The sequence below is a fragment of the Giraffa tippelskirchi genome, chromosome 2 (genome assembly GCF_054371585.1).
Source record: "Giraffa tippelskirchi isolate mGirTip1 chromosome 2, T2T-mGirTip1v1.2.pri, whole genome shotgun sequence".
NCBI classification, from domain to species: domain Eukaryota; kingdom Metazoa; phylum Chordata; class Mammalia; order Artiodactyla; family Giraffidae; genus Giraffa; species Giraffa tippelskirchi.
Genome location: NC_137276.1, coordinates 130632681 through 130652699, shown reverse-complemented (window position 1 = coordinate 130652699; position 20019 = coordinate 130632681). Strand labels below are relative to the sequence as shown.

Below are 20019 nucleotides of genomic sequence, written 5' to 3'. Positions count from 1 at the left end.
GAGACTGAAAACAAGACGGTAGTACCATGACAGAAAGAGACAAGTCTGAAGATAAAATTAATCTATGAACACAGCAGGCAAATTTGGTTTCAGACAGGTAGCTCTGGAGGTGACACCAAGAAATAAAAGTCAGTCCACATGAAAGGATGTGGACTCTAGATGGGAAGGAAAGCCCTATTCTCAAAGAGGATGGCTAAATTCAGGGAAGCAATGGCACCCCACTCCAGTACTCTTGCCTGGAAAATCGCATGGACGGAGGAGTCTGGTAGGCTACAGTCCATGGGGTCGTGAAGAGTCGGACATGACTGAGCGACTTCACTTTCACTTTTCCCATTCATGCACTGGAGAAGGAAATGGCAACCCACTCCAGTGTTCTTGCCTGGAGAATCCCAGGGACGGTGGAGCCTGGTGGGCTGCTGTCTATGGGGTCGCACAGAGTCGGACACGACTGAAGCGACTTAGCAGCAGTAGCAGCAGCAGCAAAGATTCTGGTGCAAAGGAAGAGAATGGGACCAGTACACTGAGGAAAGCTGTCCTTGAAACCCAGGTTCATAAGGAAATGAAAACCTAACAGAAGAGAAAGCAAAAAAAAAACAAAAAACCGTAAGTGTCACTAAGGCTAGGGAGATGAGTCTTAAGAAGACAGAGGTGGTCAGGGAAGCCAGATCTTATGGAAAAATCTAAGATGAGGACTGAAAGCAAGTCATCACACATGGCAGTTATGAGGCCTCTGGAGACCAGCAAAAAAACAGATTTGAAAAAATGTAAGCCAGAAAGAAAAAAAATGTAAATGTAAAAAAAAAAAAAAAAATAAGCCAGAAAGAAAAACACCAATACAGTATACTAACGCATATATATGGAATTTGAAAGATGGTAACGATTACTCTATATGTGAGACAGAATAAGAGACACAGATGCATAGAAGAGTCTTATGGACTCTGAGGGAGAGGGTGAGGGTGGGACGTTCTGGGACAATAGCATTGAAACATGTATATTATCATATGTGAAACAGAACACCATTCCATGTTCGATGCATGAGACAAATGCTCAGGGCTGGGGCAATGGGATGACCCAGAGGGATGGGATGGGGAGGGAGGTGGGAGGGGGGTCCAGGAAGGGGAACACATGTAAACCCATGGCTGATTCATATCAATGTATGGCAAAAACTACTACAATATTGTAAAGTAATTAGCCCCCAACTAAAATAAATTTATTAAAAAAAAAAGAAAAGAAAAAATATCAGATGACAACAGGAAATGATAAGTAAAAAGAAAGCAGAAGCAGTATCTACAGTCTCTGTTTTCAAAGGCATTTAGGAAAAGTCTCTTTCAGATTTTTCATTTGGAATACAAGAACATGTGGTTTTAAGAACATGAAAGAATCTGATAATACAAACTGTCCTTAGTGGTCACTGGCCTCGTCTTTTCTGCTCTCCTTGTTTCATCTAATTTCCTGGTTATCCTGCACAGCCTCTCAACACCTCTTATTTTTGGCTGTACTCCTAGCCTCTCTCAGTAAGAGACAGTCACGTCTAATCACTCCTACTCCTTTCACTTCCTATTCTCTTCTTTCACTCACACCAAAGAGAAAAGGATTAAAAGTCAGATTTTACAAGAAAACCAACATTTAATAACCACCTTTTTCTGTTTTCAAAAGAAGACCATCTTCCCCAAAGTACATTAAAAAGATGCTCAATATCATTAATCATTAGGAAAATGCAAACTAAAAACCATATTGAGCAACCAATTCATGACTACTAGGAATTATATTGGGTTGGCCAAAAAGTTTTTTCAGTTAGTGACTACATTGTTCAATAAAGTTCTTGGTAGGTAGGAAAACTATGTCTTTTATTTTTTTACTTAAAATTAAATGAACTTTTTGGCCAACCCAAAACTAAAATTTAGAAGACTGCCGAGGATATGGAGCAACTAGAACTCTCACACACCAATGATGAAAATGTAAGATAGTACAACCACTTTGGAATAGCAGTTTACCCAGCAGTTTCTTAAAAAGATAATATAACACCTACCATATGATCCAGTCATTCTATTCCTAGGTATTTACCCAAGGGCAATGCCATGGACAGAGGAGGCTGGTGGGCTACAGTCCATGAGGCCACAAACAGTACAGGCATGACTGGGCATCTGAGCACACCCACATACAATGAAGGCATATGTCAGTACACATACTTGTACATGAATATTGACAAGCAAAAACTGGCATCAATTCAACTGTTCAGGAACATGTGAATGGATATTCAATTGTCAGTATATCCATACAATAGAATACTAAGCAATAAACATGAATTTAATTATTGATGGATACAACAACACAGAAGAATTTCAATAATTATGCTAGGACAGGGTGAGGGAAAGCAGCCAGGAAAAAAGGACATACATACTGTATATTTCCATTTATATAAATTATATTTACAAAGTTCAAACTAACTCTATAGTGACAGAAAGCATGTCCAGTGGTAAAGGGATGGATTGAAGAAGAACATTAGAACAAAGGTATTACAAAGGGGCACGAAGAAACTTTTGAGGGTGATGGATATGTTCATTATCTCATGGTGGTAGATACATTCATTATCTCGATGGTAGTAATGGTTTCACAAGTATATATAAAACTAATCAAATTGTATACATTAAACATATGCAGTTTATTGTATGTCAATCATACATAAAGCTGTTTTTAAAGAGAACAGTTGGGATGATTGGCAAAATTGGAATACGGACTGTGTATTAGATAATAATATCATATCAATGTTAAATTTTCTTTGATGAAGAAAGTCAATATCCTAACCTCCATTAACAGACAGTCACCATGAAGGCTAGAGCTGAGACTTCTCTCAGGTAAAGTGAAAATATCAGTTGGGCACTCCCACTGTTATCCTACTTTTGAGAGACAGAAAAAAACTATCAGCCCCTTCCATCAAATTTAGGGGATATTGCCAAAATACATGCCTGCCTGTGCTATTTCGTGTCTAAACTACTTGCATTTCATAAGTCTTTGGGAATAAAAAATTTCCATCACTGTGTGACTCCGTGGAACAGAGCAGGGTCTTTGACTCTAATAGGAAAGGGTAGAGAGCTTCTCTGGCCCCCGTTAGAATCCCAGCTCTTTACCTGTGTGATTTCTTCAGCAGCAGCCACTTGGATCTCACAGCTATTTAAAATACAAGCTTCCTTTCCAAGAATTCCTTGCTGCTCAGAAAGTCTCATTCTTAGACAATCCCAGGACCTGACATTTATCAAATGAATTTAGACTTGAAGTACTGTATCAGATTGGGGTTTCCCAGGTAGCGCAGTGCTAAAGAATCCACCTGTGATGCAGGAGCCACAGGAGACACTAATTCAAACCCTGGGTCAGGAAGACCTCCCTGGAGGAGGGCATGGCAACCCACTCCAATATTCTTACCTGGAAAAAATTCCATGGACAGAGAATCCTGGCAGACTACAGTTCACGGGGTCTCAAAGAGTCACATACAGCTGAACACAGCACAGCACAACCATATCAGATGCTCAGGAGAGGCACCAGGAAAGTGGGAAAGTGGGACAAATCAGAATTCCTGATTTGTCTCTTCTGAAATCGCTGGAGAATAAAATCCCCCAAGCTCTCAAGCCATAGGCAAGAAAGAAATAGCAAGTATAAACTACTTCTATGTGTTAGTGAATACAAATTACCACGCTGGGTGCCCATCTCTATATTTCCATCTGGTGTCAAAGATACGGCTGGCACTTAGATTAAAAATAAAGTATTCAATATGGCATTATAATTATAAAACCGACTTTCAAAATAATCAGGATAAATACAGCCTGACTCCAAAAAACCAGATGTTTATTCTGCTTCGTATTTTTAAAACTCTAAGAAACTAAATTTTCTCAAAGAGATCACACAGAAATATATAACACACTCTCTCTCTAAAGGAAATAAATTCCTGTTGTCACTTGAAAATCTCAAAACAGTCTTCAATTTCTTATCCTATTATCTTACAGAAGGTACAGTGAAATTATACTATTTACAAATCTACATAAATTCAAGATACTCTTTTATATCATTTAAAACACCTTAAACTAAGTTTTATATGCACATCCTATACTTTATGCTTAGTCGCTTCAGTCATGTCCAACTCTTTGCAACTCCATAGACTGCAGCCCACCAGGCTCCTCTATCCATGGGATTTCCCAAGCAAGAATACTGGAGTAGGTTGCCATTTCCTTCTCCATCCCATACTTTATACTATACATGATTTGGGCTTCCCTAGTGGCTCAGAGGGCAAAGAATCAGCCTGCAATGTGGAAGACCTGGGTACAATCCCTGCATCAGGTATTACCCTGGAGAAGAGAATGGCAACCCACTCCAGTATTCTTGCCTGGAGAATCCCATGGACAAAGGAGCCTGGTGGGCAATGGTCCATGGTGTCACAACTAACCACAGCACAGCACATACATGACTTGGGGATATTACATATTTATACCTAGATACTGCTCTACAGAATAAGAAGTACATCATAGACACCATTCTCTATAGTCAACTTGAGGGATCATTCCAAGGAGATTTTGGCTATACATGATCTTATATTTTTAAACCAACTTGGGACCCAGCTCCCTCCATATGAGACTCTTCCACAATCAGCTGCAGTTTTCTTACAAGACATGTAGTAGAAATTAGAGCAAGAATCTTCTTGAAATCTCAGAGGGGGAAAAAAAAAGAATAACCTTCAACAAAACCGGCAGAGGTACCAGAGTAAGATGGCTCCAGCACTTCCCACCTGCTCCAGCCACTCGCCCACTCCTCTGGAACCATGGTTTCCTTCCAGGCAAAACCATTCTAAAGCCAATTTGAAAATAAGATGGTTTACCCTTTTCTAAAGTCTTCTAACTTTTTCCCTCATGTCAGTGTTACACACTTCATAGCAACACTCTTCAATGAGGTTGCTAATGTGTAGATAAGAAATGTTCCAGGCCACCTTCTCTGAACCCTTTCCCACCTGTGTGGCCCAACCAACAACCCTTCCCACTTCCCTTTCTTCTAGCTAACAAAACTCAGGCCTTGTTCACCTTCCTAGGCTGTCCATGGTCTCCAAAGGAGGCTGGGCTCTTCTCCAGAACCGAGGTGAAATATGTTGGGTCAGAGCTCATCACCATGGTGATAGTTTTCCCATGGCCCATTCCCAGTTGAGCCATGGAAACTATTCTGGCCTAGGAGATGTGAGTGGTAGTTTCTAGATAGGTTTTCCTCAGGCTTTAAGAATGCAGGACAGGTACAGTTTCTTTTTCACGTCTCTGGATGTAATTATACAAAGACTTGAAGTCACTGAGCTGCTGAATCTACCAACCTTAGAAACACCTACTTCCAGGACATTAGTTACATAAGATAATAAATAAACCTAGAGTTTAAGCTGCTTCCAGTTGAGTTCTATGTCACCTACAACCAAAAACTTCCAAATAATGCACTAGCTAGGTGTGTGGCTTGAATTTACTTCGCTACAGCCTAAGTCTCTGACAAGGAACACGAAAGACAAAACCAGCCAATCTGTAAAACTGGAAGAGGACGTTTCCTTTATTGCCCAACTGGCTCTTTAACAAAGAGGAGGCATTATTGATTATCTGGAAACATCATTCGGTCTTTGGTTGAAATTATCTTGTATCTCCTTTTTCCAAGATGAATACTTCTTCCATAAATTTGATGTACCTGTTTAATACGGGGTCGGGGGGGGGGGAGATTTCTGATTACCATAATCTTACTGATTTATGAACCATAACAACCTAATCCTACATTATCTCTGTTGAGGCCAGACTAAAAGAAATACACTTAAACCAACAGAATGTAGTTCACATATAAAGATGATTTTCCTGAGAGAGGATTATAGAGACAAAAATTCTCCAGGGACAATGTGAAATCTCCTTGATGAAAGTCTTTAAAAATAGATTATCCATGTAGCTGTGAAGCTTTAGGCACTATATTTGGATTATATGACAATTCACTATCTCTGCCAAGCCTATCTAAAGAGAAAATTTATCTTCTTTCTAAACAGAAATTTAGAAAAACATCTGAGAATTAAAATAAAAGAGAACTAAAAACTTCCTAACCCCAAATTCTAGGACAGTTATATTTATCATACACATATGCAAATCAGTTCTTACAGCAAATTCAACTCATCATATTAAGGATCAAAAAGGCAAACAGCATGATCGAAATCCTACTATGTCTCAATTTCTATAAAATCCTGACAGTGTCAGTTAAGAGCCTTACTGGCTAGAAAATGTCAGTGACTAATTTAACTAAGAGTTAATCTATTTAATTAAAAAGAGAAACAAAACCACTCAGTGGATTAAAAAGAAACAGTATATATGTATCAGAATAAAACAGTTTCTACTCTCTGGCATCTCTATAATGAAAAGGATAAAAATTTCTTAACATTTTTAGATGTAAACTTTACCACTAATGCTAAATATAGACTGTCCTATTAAAAACACCATTTGAAATATTTAAGATTTATAGCTACAGGGCATTGAATCCCCATTCACATTTATAATGACCAATAACTGAAAAGCAAACGCAAATAAGTGTTTACTTCTCCAGGGAAGTCATAAAGTTTGCTGGCATAATGTGCAGTGAATAACTGGTCTTTGGCTTAGCAAACTCAGACATACAGATTATCTGTCACCTGCTCACACAGGCGGAGAAGGCAATGGCATCCCACTCTAGTACTCTTGCCTGGAAAATCCCATGGATGGAGGAGCCTAGCAGGCTGCAGTCCATGGGGTCGCATAGAGTCGGACACGACTGAGCGACTTCACTTTCTCTTTTCACTTTCATGCTTTGGAGAAGGAAATGGCAACCCACTCCAGTGTTCTTGCCTGGAGAATCCCAGGGACGGGGGAGCCTGGTGGGCTGCCGTCTATGGGGTCTCACAGAGTCAGACACGAGTGAAGCGACTTAGCCGCAGCAGCTCACACAGGAGCAAAACAAGGATGGCTGGTATGGAAAAGAATATGAGTCTCATAAGTCTAGCCTATTGTTATGGTGACTTTTATAGAAATTAGAAAAAGGCACCCTTTCCAGGTGATTACAGGCCCACAGATGCCTAGCTTGGGAAACAGTTCTGTACACACAGAAAAGGGTGTCTCTCTACCTGGCATCATTATACAGTTTACATCTTACACAATTATACACAATGGCACCGAACTTACCTTTGGGTGTTCCATCTGCAGTAGCTGACAGGAACTTCCTTGTCTTCTAGGAATGGAGGAAAGTAAGTCTCATTCTTTCCTTAACAGACTCAACTACCAAAGCCCTCCCTCATTCTTAAAAAGTTGGAGGCTGCTGAAGTTCCATTAAATTAGGTCCCATTCTCACTAAACAGAGAAAGGGGGAAAAATTCCCCAGAGAGATCAAGCAAGTGAGATTTTTATAGATTTATTTTTCAGATGTAAAGTATCATATTTTCACTTTTTTTTTCTCCCTCAATTAATTTAGCAATATTTTATTTAAATTTATCATTATTGTAATACAGAAAACTTAATGGAAAAGTCTTTTCTAAAGCCTCAATAATTTGATATGTTCATGGACTTTATGATGAGGGACACATTTTCACTTTTTAAGCATAGTATTTCATAGTACAGACTTCAACTTTATTGAAAGTATCAACATATCAGAATGCATAGTTTCTCTATATATGAATATTTACTTTAAATGCTTTGTACTTTTCAAGGGAGGGCCTATAACTATAAAAGAAAGCTATAAGGGGACTACAGAGCCACTCTTATCTTTAAAATAATGTCTTCCTTTGTTTACTTAAACTTTGCCTTTGAAGATTTATATTAAAAACAGATTATAACTATCACAAAGACTGGGCTTGACATAAGGCCAACTAAGAGAACAAAGTTTTAAGGGAGCCTTCTGGGATGGAAACGCAAGACTTAGTTAGCACCTACTCAAACTAAACATACCAACTCAGTATTAAAAACAAACGAAAAAATGCTACCTTGCTCTTTAAAATTAACAATCATTTACATATTGGGAAATTATTGATCCTCAAAAAAAAAAAAAAAACTCTGCTTCAGTATGCTGCTGCAGCTGCTGCTAAGTCGCTTCAGTTGTGTCCAACTCTGTGCGACCCCATAGATGGCAGCCCACCAGCTCCCCCATCCCTGGGATTCTCCAGGCAAGAACACTGGAGTGGGTTGCCATTTCCTTCTCCAATGCATGAAAGTGAAAAGTGAAAGTGAAGTCGCTCAGTTGTGTCCGACTCTTCGCGACCCCGTGGACTGCAGCCTACCAGGCTCCTCCATCCATGGGATTTTCCAGGCAACAGTACTGGAGTGGGTTGCCATTGCCTTCTCTGTGCTTCAGTATAAAAGAATATAAAAGAGAAATTATGCAAATATATACACACACATAAACCTACATACTTATTCTAAAGTCAAACCTTTGGTACTTTAGAATAAAATAAAATATAAATCATTATTGTTTATTGAGAATGGCTACATGAGCCTTTCATGAGCTAAGAGGCAAAAATGTTAGGGATTCTCTGTGGGATAGAGATTCTGCCAGCAAAGAAGGGGAGTAGCTGAGAAAGACTAAGCATGAGTCACCACCTGCTCTGATTTCTGACCCCTAATTTCTTTAACTTCAGGACTTTTCCAGGTAATTATAAAATCTGCCTAACCAAGGTACCAGCATAGGATTTTCAAAAGCAACATGTCATGGGACACAGGGACATAATATCAAAGAAGAAACTCCATCTCCTACCAACATGTGAAAACCAGGCAGTGTCCACCTAACAATGCTATCTGCACTTTATTGCCCAAATTTAAGATTTGTAGAGCTTCAATTGGAAACTGACAGCACAGGCTTTGGAGGTAAATAGCTCTAAGTTTGAATCCCTGTTTCAAATCCTAGTTTCACTACTTAGGAGCTGTGGACAGTCCTTAGGCCAATTACTTAACCTCTCAGAGCCTTAATTTCTACTTATCTATGTAGATAACATAGTACCTACCTCAAAAAAGTGTCACGATCATTAAAATTTGATAATATATATAAAGTACTTAGGCTTCCTTAGTGGCTCAGATGGTAAAGAATCTGCCTGCAATGCAGGAGACTAGGGTTCAATCCCTGGGTCAGGAAGATCCCCTGGAGAAGGGAATAGCTACCCACTCCAGTATTTTTGCCTTGAAAATCCCACGGACAGAGGAACCTGGAGGACTACAGCCGATGAGGTTGCAGAGAGTCAGACAGGACTGAGCAACTAACACTTGCACTTTCATAAAGTACTTTAAATACTCCCTGGCATATTATATATATTCAATAACTGTCAACCATCATTATTATTATTATTACCATGAATACTGGTTTCTTCACTTCTTCTCTGATCCAGAAATCCCACTTTTGGAAATCCACCCTGGAGAAATAACCCAAACTACAGTAAAAGCACAACAATACTTATTACAACTATATTTACTGTTTACAATGGTGAAAAGTCAGAGGAATCTAAATGTATACCAATAAGGAAGCAATTAAATAATTCATCAAATAGTCAGTAAAATATTACTCCATCACTAAAAAAGACATTAGAAATTAAAAAAAAAGAAATATAGCAAAGAATTATGGAGCAAAATAACTGAGTCTATACAAAGTGGAAAAAAAGCCAAGATTTAAAACTATATGTATATCATTATAACAATGTAAAATATTTTAAAAACATATAAAAAAAGATGAGCAAGTAATACACCAAAATCATAATAGTGGATGTGACAGAATAATGAAATTTGGAGTGATTTTTTTTCTATACTAACATGTAGTCATACTACTTTTATAATTTTAAAATTATTTTTAAATGTTTAATTTGCTGATTTACTTTAATATTTATTAAATAGAATTATTAAAATGGTAATAAAAATTAAACCACAAAAATATATTACTGAAGTAGTTCAAAATAAAAATTAAGAATAAAACAAATGCTTCAAATATTAACATCCAAATTAAAATATTACTTTTTAAAAATCGAGTCCCTATTGAATTATGTGCTTACATTTAAACTGGACAGAGCTTGAGAAACATTTTCATCTGAGACTGAATGATATACATATTTTTAAATTTAAAATAAGTGTCAGTGAAATGAAATCATTTAAGATACAGAAAGATATCCTGTTGTTTTTTAGTCCTGGAAAAGCTATACCTTATAACAAAACTTAGATTATTCCTAGTAACAAAGTAAAACAGTAATAAGTGCCTTTCTGTTTGAATAAATCAGATATTATATACGATGCCTATTTTCACTGTTTTAAAATGTGTCCATCTAGATAAGGTATCGGAGAAGGCAATGGCACCCCACTCCAGTACTCTTGCCTGGAAAATCCCATGGACGGAGGAGCCTGGCAGGCTACAGTCCCTGGGGTCGCTAACAGTCGGACACGACTGACCAACTTCACTTTCACTTTTCCCTTTCATGCACTGGAGAAGGAAATGGCAACCCACTCCAGTGTTCTTGCCTGGAGAATCCCAGGGACGGCGGAGCCTGGTGGGCTGCCATCTATGGGGTCGCGCAGAGTCGGACACGACTGAAGCGACTTAGCAGATAAGGTATGACAGAAATAATGTTTTACAAATTTGGGTGCTAAACAGTCAACAAACATTTTATGAATCTCAGAAAATGTCTAAAGATAACAGAAAAAAATTTATAGGCAAACTCACACTATTCTCACTATTGCCCAAATTTGCTCTTCTATCAACCGCCGTCTCTCATGTCGATGGTGCCACACTGGGAACCCTGGCAGCAGCCTCGCTACTTCAGAGGGTCTCCAATTCATCTTTCCCCCTCTTCAGCAATGACCCACACCCCAGGGTTTCCTCTTCTCTGCTCTGGCCCAGCCTTCCTCAACTGACACCCCCTGCCACACACACACACCCTTTCCATTTTATTTATTCATATCAATCCTCTATATAGATTAGAGGGATTAGGAAACCATGGATTTAAAAGCCATTCCTTTGCTCAAAAATATCTAATGGTTCTCCATTATCTACAGCACATGATGCAGGCTCCTCAGCGTGGCTTTCAGTGTCAGGGCTGACAACAGTTCCAGCAGCATCTCCAGCTGCTCACCTGTGTAAACCGCAAAGTCCAGGCTAAGACTCCTCAAACGTGAGCCCCAGCACAGCTGTCATTGTGTATCTTATCATTGTAAGTAATCACAATTTGTGACCAATAATGGCTCAGGTACCAAAACTGATGAATTATTTACTTTTTAAACCAAGCTAGAAAGGATTCAGGCTTATTCCTATAATATCTCCTCATTTAACTGCAGTAGAAACCGGGATGGAATTTCCGCTAGAACGCTGTAAACTGCCTATAATTCTGGGTTCCCCATGGATGTTACACATGAAATCTTATCTGTCGCATGAGTCAGAAAGCTGTTCCAAACCAAGGCTCCTCACAGAGTGGCCTCACCAGAGGCACCTTCCACCTGAAAAGGGAGCAAGCAGCCTGCCTCACTTCAAATTGTGGCCAACAACTAAACTTTAAAAGCCACCTTTCTGTTCATGAAGAGCAAGGGGAGGGGAACAGAAGGACTCTAGAGGCAACCAGAGACTAAGAGAAGAACTTTTTTTAGAATCGTTCTACTCCATCAAGATGGAGACAGCTTATGAGCAGGTTGGAGGCCAAGAATTTCATTTTCTGGATTTTCCACTCACAGCGCTGATATGAAGTTTCTTTTTTAAACAAATATACTTAACTTTAAAAAACAGATGATCTAAAAAGCAATATAAAGTATATCATAAAATAGAAGGTATTTAAATAAAGAAGAAAATGTGTGGGCTTCTAGATCACAGCAGATGGGGAAAGCCTGCTCTAAACAAATAAAGCCACCTGCCTTTCTTCCACTGTGTCTGCATTTTATATCTATACCACTTTCACACTTCTTCTTTCACCTGTAATGTTATCTTTTCATTCTCCCTCCACCCAATCTCTGTCTACTAAAATGGGAGGATACAGTCAAATATCAGTTCCTTTTCAAAATTTTCCAGGACTCCCCAAGCTCCCTTAGTCAGGCCAACACTCTCTTGCAGGTGGTCCAGCTGCATCTTGTAGTTCTGCTATTTCTTTAAAAAACTCATCTCTTCAAGTAGATGGAATGCTCCCTGAGGGCAGAGAATGTACTGATTCATCTAAGGGCATCACAGAGAACTTAACTCTTGTTTGCCACAAGCCACAGACTATACAGAAAATGCATGTTTAATTAAACTGAATTTCTAAACAATCTGTTCAGAAGATGCAACAAAGTCAGCAGTCAGAATCCTACATTCACCTACAAACAGCTACTGAGCACAGGACAGGGGTGGATTATTAAAGGGAAAGTGCCTCCCTTTTGGGGGGCAGAAATGTTAATGTGCCATTGAAAGCCAAAACAATCTGAATTTTCTCTTAAACCATAAGGCATTTGTCCACACTCAATCTACAGGCTTCTAGTACGTCAATAATATGGGAGCCCAACATTTACTAACAGCAGCAGTAATGTCTGAAAAGCAGATCATTCATTGTGCCACTCATAATTTATTTATTTGGAACTAGTATGTCTTATTTCAGAAAGATCTAATGAAACACATAAACACATATACCACAAGATAAACTGGCATATCTAAAAGGAGAAAGAGAAAAATGGGACAAAAGAAAAGTAAACATAGGAAATATACTTTCCTGGGAGTGAGCCTCAGTTGATGTACCAAATTAATAAAATTCTCCACTCTTGCTAGAGGTAGGTCAGAGGTTTGGCTCTAACACTTCTATAAAGTATAAAGTGAAGTCGCTCAGTCGTGTCCAACTCTTTGCGACCCCATGGACTGTAGCCCACCAGGCTCCTCCCGTCCGTGGGATTTTCCAGGCAAGAGTACTGGGGTAGGTTGCCATTTCCTTCTTCAGGGGATCTTCCCGACCCAGGGATCGAACCCCGGTCTCCCGCATTGTAGGCAGACGCTTTACTGACACTTCTGGCAGCCAACAAATACAGGATAAGCCAATCAGTTACATGATTCAACATACTTATGATAAAAACAAAAGGCTCTCAGTGAACTCTCCCTCCCTTGGAGCTTATCAAGAGAATACTATCTAATGTAACCAAGTCCTCAATGACATCTTGCATTTGATCTGTCAGAGCGTTTTGGAAGACAATCCTTCACACTAATCCTCACAGGCAAATGCCAGCACACGCGTCAGTAAATACAAAATGACAGAGAGGAAGGTGATCAGGGCAACCTAGGTACACAGCTCCCTGCAGGTCTAGATCTATCGGAAACAGATTTTATTCTATCTAGACTAACCTAAAATCCAGAGGCTTCAGGCATCCAATTCTCTTTGAAATTATAAACAAAACTTGATGCTCATGTCCATTTTTCTGGGGGATATGTCTATAGTTTCATAACATCTTCAAAGAGAAGAATGACTTAAGAAAAGTTAAGAACCACTGATCTAAAGAACGAGATTGTATATATCCTTCAGGCAACCCTCCATAAGGAGTTTTTCTTCTGAGCTTCTAAGAAGTGCTAAACCTCAAGACTACAGCTTCTGACAAGCATCTGAAGTATAGCTTCTCTCTGAAGTCATGTGTGGAACTCTAAGCTTAAACCACTGGCCAAATCGTGTGTTAATTGTATGATACAATGATATATGACTTTGAATACAGTAATGCCCATAAGCATACAGAGTCCATAACAATTATTCTTCTACATAGTTTCAGCCATGAACATTCACAAAAGTGCCTCAAAGGATCAGTGGTATTTCTTCTAGTTAATATAAAAAGTTTCAAGACAAAAAAACACCTTTTGCCTGTGAATAAAAATTACAGACAAGTGCCAAAAACAATTTCCCTAGATAAACAGTATTTTATAATTTTAAAATAACCTTTCCACATTAGTTGATACAATCTACACTTTTTTTTTTCCTTTTTGTTGCTTAATTTGCATTATACAGCAAAACAGTCATTGCCTTGACTTTAGACACACACACATAGAGTCAACCATCTACCCATAGTATGGTGGTCAGAATGTCTCAAGGGCCCAAGTGCATCAAGTGAGGAAGCCGGCCCATAGAACTCTAAAAAAGAAAAAACATGGCTCATTAAGATAGCATCCATCTAGAAGCCACAGCCATCCTGAGTCTGGTCCTCAGAATAACAAGTCCAGAGACATAGCTTTGTCAAAAATAAACAGTGAATAGACTCAAGGGAACTAACTCACGTTAACTTAACTCATAAGAGCCTAAAGTACAAATCAGAATACCAATTTACCAATTAATCATAAAGAATAGTCCTTTTCACTCATCAGAAAATTTTCACCTGAAGCCAGGATGCTACTTTCCCAATGCTAGGATACCTGAAATTCTAAATTAATAATTGGTTCACCAAAAATTAAAACAAGCAGTGCTAGAGAGTTTGGTGGATACCTAATGAATTATCTTCCCTGGACTTCCCTGGTGGCTCAGACAGTAAAGCGTCCACCTACAATGCAGGAAACCTGGGTTCAATCCCTGGGTAGGGAAGATCCCCTGGAGAAGGAAATGGCAACCCACTCCAGTACTCTTGCCTGGAAAATCCCATGGATGGAGGAGCCTGGTAGGCTACAGTCCATGGGGTCGCAAAGAGTCGGACACGACTGAGTGACTTCACTTTCACTTTAATGAATTATCTATATCCAACATACAACTTTCTAGTGATCAAAGTTGTGGCTTTCGTGGGTAGAGTCTCTTTTCTTCTGTTGAATACTGTTGCCCCAACACTGCGGACTTCTTGGTTTCTAAGCTCTCTTCTTCCACATCCTTCTATCCAAGTATTTTTCTAGATAGGCTATTAGACAACTGATGAAGGTGAACTTCACATGCATTATTATCCATATTTTTCAGATTAAAAACTCCCAGATAAAGTTGCTTAAGCAAACTTGCCCGAGGTCACAGATAGTTTCAAGCAGCGCATGGATTGAAAACATATACATTTAACCTTGCAGTAAATGAAGCTTCAAGGTGTCTTTCCCAGGGCCTCTGACCTCCCAATTTGATTAAAATGACAATGTTCCAATCAGACTCTAACTATAACCGCAAGCACACCATAACTATAATTCCTGGTATACAGGTCTATCTCTCTCACCAAATTGAAACTCTTTGAGGAAGGGAATTGTATCTCATTCAGCAGTGTACCTCTAGTGTGATATCTATTTAGCTAGATAAATATGCAAATAAATTTGTCCACTGGTTTAATATCAAGATTATCAAACTGAAGGCCTTGAATAAGCCACACAGTCTTAGGAAAGTCACAACTTCTCCTGCCATCAGTAAACATACCATCTAAAAAATAGAATGAAATAGATATACAAGGTGGCTGAGGTTCTTTCTGTATCTAAAAGCAGTACCATTGAAGATGGGTCCTGATTTTTAGTAGCCTATCTTATTAGTCTGAATTATTATAAATACATTAAGTTCCTCATTTATCTTCCATACTACACTACAGACAACACACAGTTATATACAGAGAGTTCAGAAAAAGCTTCCTCTTTTCTGAAAGGTGATAACTATCATCTATACCAAAATCAAACAGTGGCACCCTCCTCTGGTGAATATTAAAGGAGTTAAGCCACACAAAAGACAAGATCGAGATAGTGGGATTTTCTTTGAATGAAAGAAAAAGCAAGAGAGAAGCTACCTAATATTATTTGTCACCACATTCCCAATAGCAATTAAATAGCTCCTTTTTATAACTATATTTTGTCCTAAAACAAAGCCAAAATGAATGAACTGGCTACAGTCTGTACAATGTCATACAGAGAACAATTATTCTATTTTTCATTGTACTGATAATACTTATTATTTTGCAAACAGCAAACTTTTTAATGAAAGGCACAATGAAACTCATTTCATAGTCTGGCTAACGATGATCTCCTTTATTATTTAAAAATTTAATGAAAAGCCTTACACAGGTAAAATATTTCCAGTTAAATAGAAGCATTTATTATGGCCCTTTTCTGAATGGTACATCTACCAGAAGATAATACTGAATTTTTCAACCTGAAATCTGTTGGAGTCTTCAACATTTAAGTTTTAGAATATCAACTTGGAAGAAAAGTTGAAAACACCCCATTCACTTACATGTTCAAAACATAACAATACAGCACACCCAGACAAGCACAGCCCAGAGTTTCACAACATTAATACTACATCCAGACCTTTAAATTAATAAAACTGTACTTTCTAAGACAAGAATCAGACTTGCCAACAATTTTAATGTAAAAGTATGTAATAAACATAATCTTTATTAAATGATTTATAAGAATCGAGGCACAGAGGAAACCTACATTACCATATTTAAAATAGATAGCCAATGGGAATTTGCTGTATGACTCAGGGAACTCCAACCAGGGCTCTGGAACTACCTAGAAGGGTGGGATGGGGAGGTAGATGGGAGGAAGGCTCAAGAGGGAGGGGATATATGTATACCTCTGGCTGATTCATGTTGATGTTTGGCAGAAACCAACACAATTCTGTGAAGCAATTATCCTTCAATTAAAACAAATAAATGTAAAATAAATTTTTTAAAAAAGAAGACATAAAATGAAAATATAGACATTCTGACTCAAACCAGGAAACAAATCAGTCATTATATTGGCAACCTCCTCCTTCAGATATTTTTACCCAAGTACACAGTGGCCCTTCCCTCAATTAACTTCACATCTTGGCCCTTCCCTCAGTTAACTTCACACCTTTCACCTACTCAAAGGAAAAGAACCCCAAACTATATAAGAGGCTACAAAATTACAGTCCGTGAGAAAACTTCATTTCGAAACACAGAACACAGAAAGGGCTAGGGTGGATGAAAAACCGCAAAAATTTATTTCAGCTCTACCAAATAAACTTTCCAACTATTAGTAAGTTGTCATTCCTGGCAAAGTTGGTTCTACCAGGCAGGTAGATGCAGTATGTGTAAAGAGCAGAGTGGTGGCTGAAGAGACTTGGTACCAAAAGAGAGAATACAGTTAAGACAACCAGTTGAGAGCTCTCTCAGTGTTCACCAAAAACAAAGAACAAGCTTGAAAGAGAATTCCCTCTACAGCCCACCCAGAGACCATAAGCTCCAAGAAGAGAATGAGGGGAGGGTTGGATGGGAGTAGGGGGTGGAGGGGAGTGATGAAGAAGGGGTGGCAAAGGTGGGGGGAGGGGCGGGGATGTGAGTAAGAAAGTACGCTTAAAAAAGAAAGTATGCAGCAATGAAACTCCATTCCAAACTGCCAGATTTAGAGATGGGGTGGCTGGCCTGGTGCTCTTTAGAGCACTGCGCTGGAACCACGTTTAACACTCACTTCGCCTGGGCCGATGCCCAAGGACCAATGCCAATTCTCGCTCCGACCTCCAGGAAATCTGAGCCCCAGCAAACAATCAGGATGCCGCAGAAATGCTGGAAGGGGACCTGAATCTTCCTCTAACCTCATCTCTTGCTCCTGCGTGAACCCCCGAATAAAAGAATTTAGAAGCAGGGAGACGTCTCCGTCCCACGCCGGCTAGGGGGATTTGGCAGGGATGAAATCTGGGCACCGCTACCTCTGCGGGCTTTGCCACCTCTTCTAAGGCCAGAGGGACCTCGGTCCCGCGCCTCGATCCAGCTAAAAGCGGCCGGCCAGCTAAGCGCTGCTGTCAAGTGGCCGGATTGCACTTGCAAAGTTAATGGAATTGGGAAGGAGCCCAGCGCTGCCCCCTTGGGTTCCTCCTCTGGGAAAAGGAGATGGAAAGGAATCACAGCTTCCTCCATCCTCACTAAGCCCTCAGTGACTCGTCTCTGCAGATGTTATCTTTTTCCTAACGAGAATCAAAGATACTTTATTCCTTCTTTGCGCCTAGTTCGGGTTCCAACCCATAACAGGGGCGCTGAGGCCCTGGACCAAAGTTGACAGTAGGAACCATTAACTCTTCCAGGAAAATTAGCACAGTCATTTGCTGCGTTCTGGCCTTGAAAAACTTCATAAATTATAAGGCACGGAATAGGTTATAGATGACCCTCCCTCCCCCACATAGGACCTTCTGTACAAGAGGTCTGAATCCGGAAGTGTTTCTGACAACTTGGTCACATTTGGAACTAGTGGCTCTGTTCAACCCACCACCAGGTAGGTCATCACCACGCCCCTCGCACCCAGTCCTACCGGCTGCGCACACAACGTCCTGTAGTTCACACACACCCACACACACTCACTCATTCACTCAAAGCCTCTGCGTACACAACGTCCTGTAGTGCACACACTCACACACACACTTACTCACTCAAACAAAGCCTCAGAGAATTCCTACCTCGCCCCCGTGCCCGTCAAAGATCCCGAAGATAGAGGGGTGCGTCTTGTTGGCTAGGTCCGTAAGAACTTCAAAACGGTCCTCCATGTGGTCTCTCCGACCCTGGATGGAATACACCGCCACATTGTGACTCTTGAACTCCCAGGTCTTGGAGAACTCAGCCTCCAACACGTCGAGCCCCCCCAGTCGATCGTTCTGCATGATCTCGGCCACCTTGCCCTTCACCATCTTCACGGCGTCCCGGCTGGACTTGACGATGGTCTTCACCTCGTCCGTGTGGAAGAAGTAACTCCACAGCGCCAGGCTGATGCACAGCAGGAAGAGCGTCTCGGGTCTCAGCAAGAAGTAGCGCATGATGCGACCCAGCAGAGACAGCAAAGTCATTGTATCCTCTATCATTTATTATCGCTAGAGCCCCAACCACCAGCAGCGACGCGCGCCCCGAAGGCTAGCTGGGTCCCGGAGCACTGCGGGGACAGCCCGCGGGGAGGGAGGCGGAGCAGCAGCCGAGGGTAGGCTGGGGGGAGGAGGCTCACGGAGCCGGGCGGGAGGCGAACGATCGGGCAGCTCCGAGCCGGTCCGGCGAACAGAAGCAGTATCCCTTTTGTCTCCCGGCCTCGGCGGCCCGGAGGCTAGCGCCCTGCGTACCGGCGCCGGTGCCCGCCGCCTGCTACCCCTCCCTATGCCCCTTTGTGAGGCGGCGGCTGCGGCGGCCGAGACGCCGGCGGTGGCAGAGCAGTCGCGGGTGCCGGGGCTGGACGAGAGGAATCAAGTTTAAGTTGAACCGGGCGGGTCTGCGGCGGTGGGCTGGAGAGTTTCTGGGCGCCGGCACCCGCGCGGCCCCTCGGCTGGGGCCCCTAGCCGCTCGCTGGAGAGATCTGCAGGTGAGGAAGCGCGAGGCACGAGAGCCCCGCGGGCGAGGGATGCACGTCCCCTTGGTCGCCGCCGCAGGGGAGCGCACAGCCGGCCAATCGCTCCGAGTCCTTCAGACACGCCGGGGGGGGCCTCAGAGAATAAAACTTTTGCGGGAGCCTGGGCAGAGGCGGGGGTACCTGGAGCCGGGGACGTAGTAAGAACGGCGCGGAGCCGCAGGCGGCCGGCCGGGCTCTGCCTGCCTCTCCCCAGCAACTCCCAGCTCCGCTCGGCTCGGCTCGGCTCGGCTCGCGCGCTACCTCCTCTCGCCGCCGCTCGCACTCGCCCCGCCCCGCGCGCGCTCGCCCCGCCCCGCCTCGCTCCGCCCCCTGAGCCGGGCCTAGAGGCCTGGAGGTGCTCGCGCCGAGCTGTCAAAGGCCGAGGCCGCTTCGCCGCTGCTGGCGCGCTTGCAGCTGCTGAAGGTCCGGACGAACCGAAGGGGAGGAAAGGGGTGCGTCTGCAGCGGACCTCGAGTGGGTGGTCTTGTCTGCCTCCTGTGCGAGCTCTCAGGACAATATAAAACTGACCCTGGTGGTCTGATCGGTGGTTTTCTGGAAGCCACGGCTACGGGCTGGAAAGCAGAGGGTCGCACGTGAGCGTCCCCCCCTCCAGCTGGCGGCATGGTAGTGCGGTCCCCGCCTTGCCAGGCATAAGGCAAGCGAGAAGGGACGCACTTCTTGCTCGCAAAGCGAGGCAGAGAGACTCGGACCCTTGGTTTTCTGTGACAGAGGCCTACCAGGATCTCCCGAGAGTCTGAGAGAGATCGTCGGACCTAAAAGGCTTCT

General features: G+C 41.7%; 1 protein-coding gene across 2 annotated transcripts in view; it reads right to left on the bottom strand.

Annotated features, from left to right (window-relative positions):
- Positions 1-19465, bottom strand: part of PPM1L (protein phosphatase, Mg2+/Mn2+ dependent 1L) — a 318376-nt gene extending 298911 nt beyond the window's left edge. Inside the window, exon 1 of one of the 2 annotated variants that reach the window (XM_081570723.1) lies at positions 18323-19465. In XM_081570723.1, the coding sequence (XP_081426849.1) occupies positions 18323-18721 (399 nt within the window). In that variant the 5' untranslated portion in view covers positions 18722-19465. The remainder of the gene's footprint in view (positions 1-18322) is intronic. The other variant, XM_081570724.1, reaches the window with a different exon arrangement.
- Positions 19466-20019: the final 554 nt, after the last annotated feature.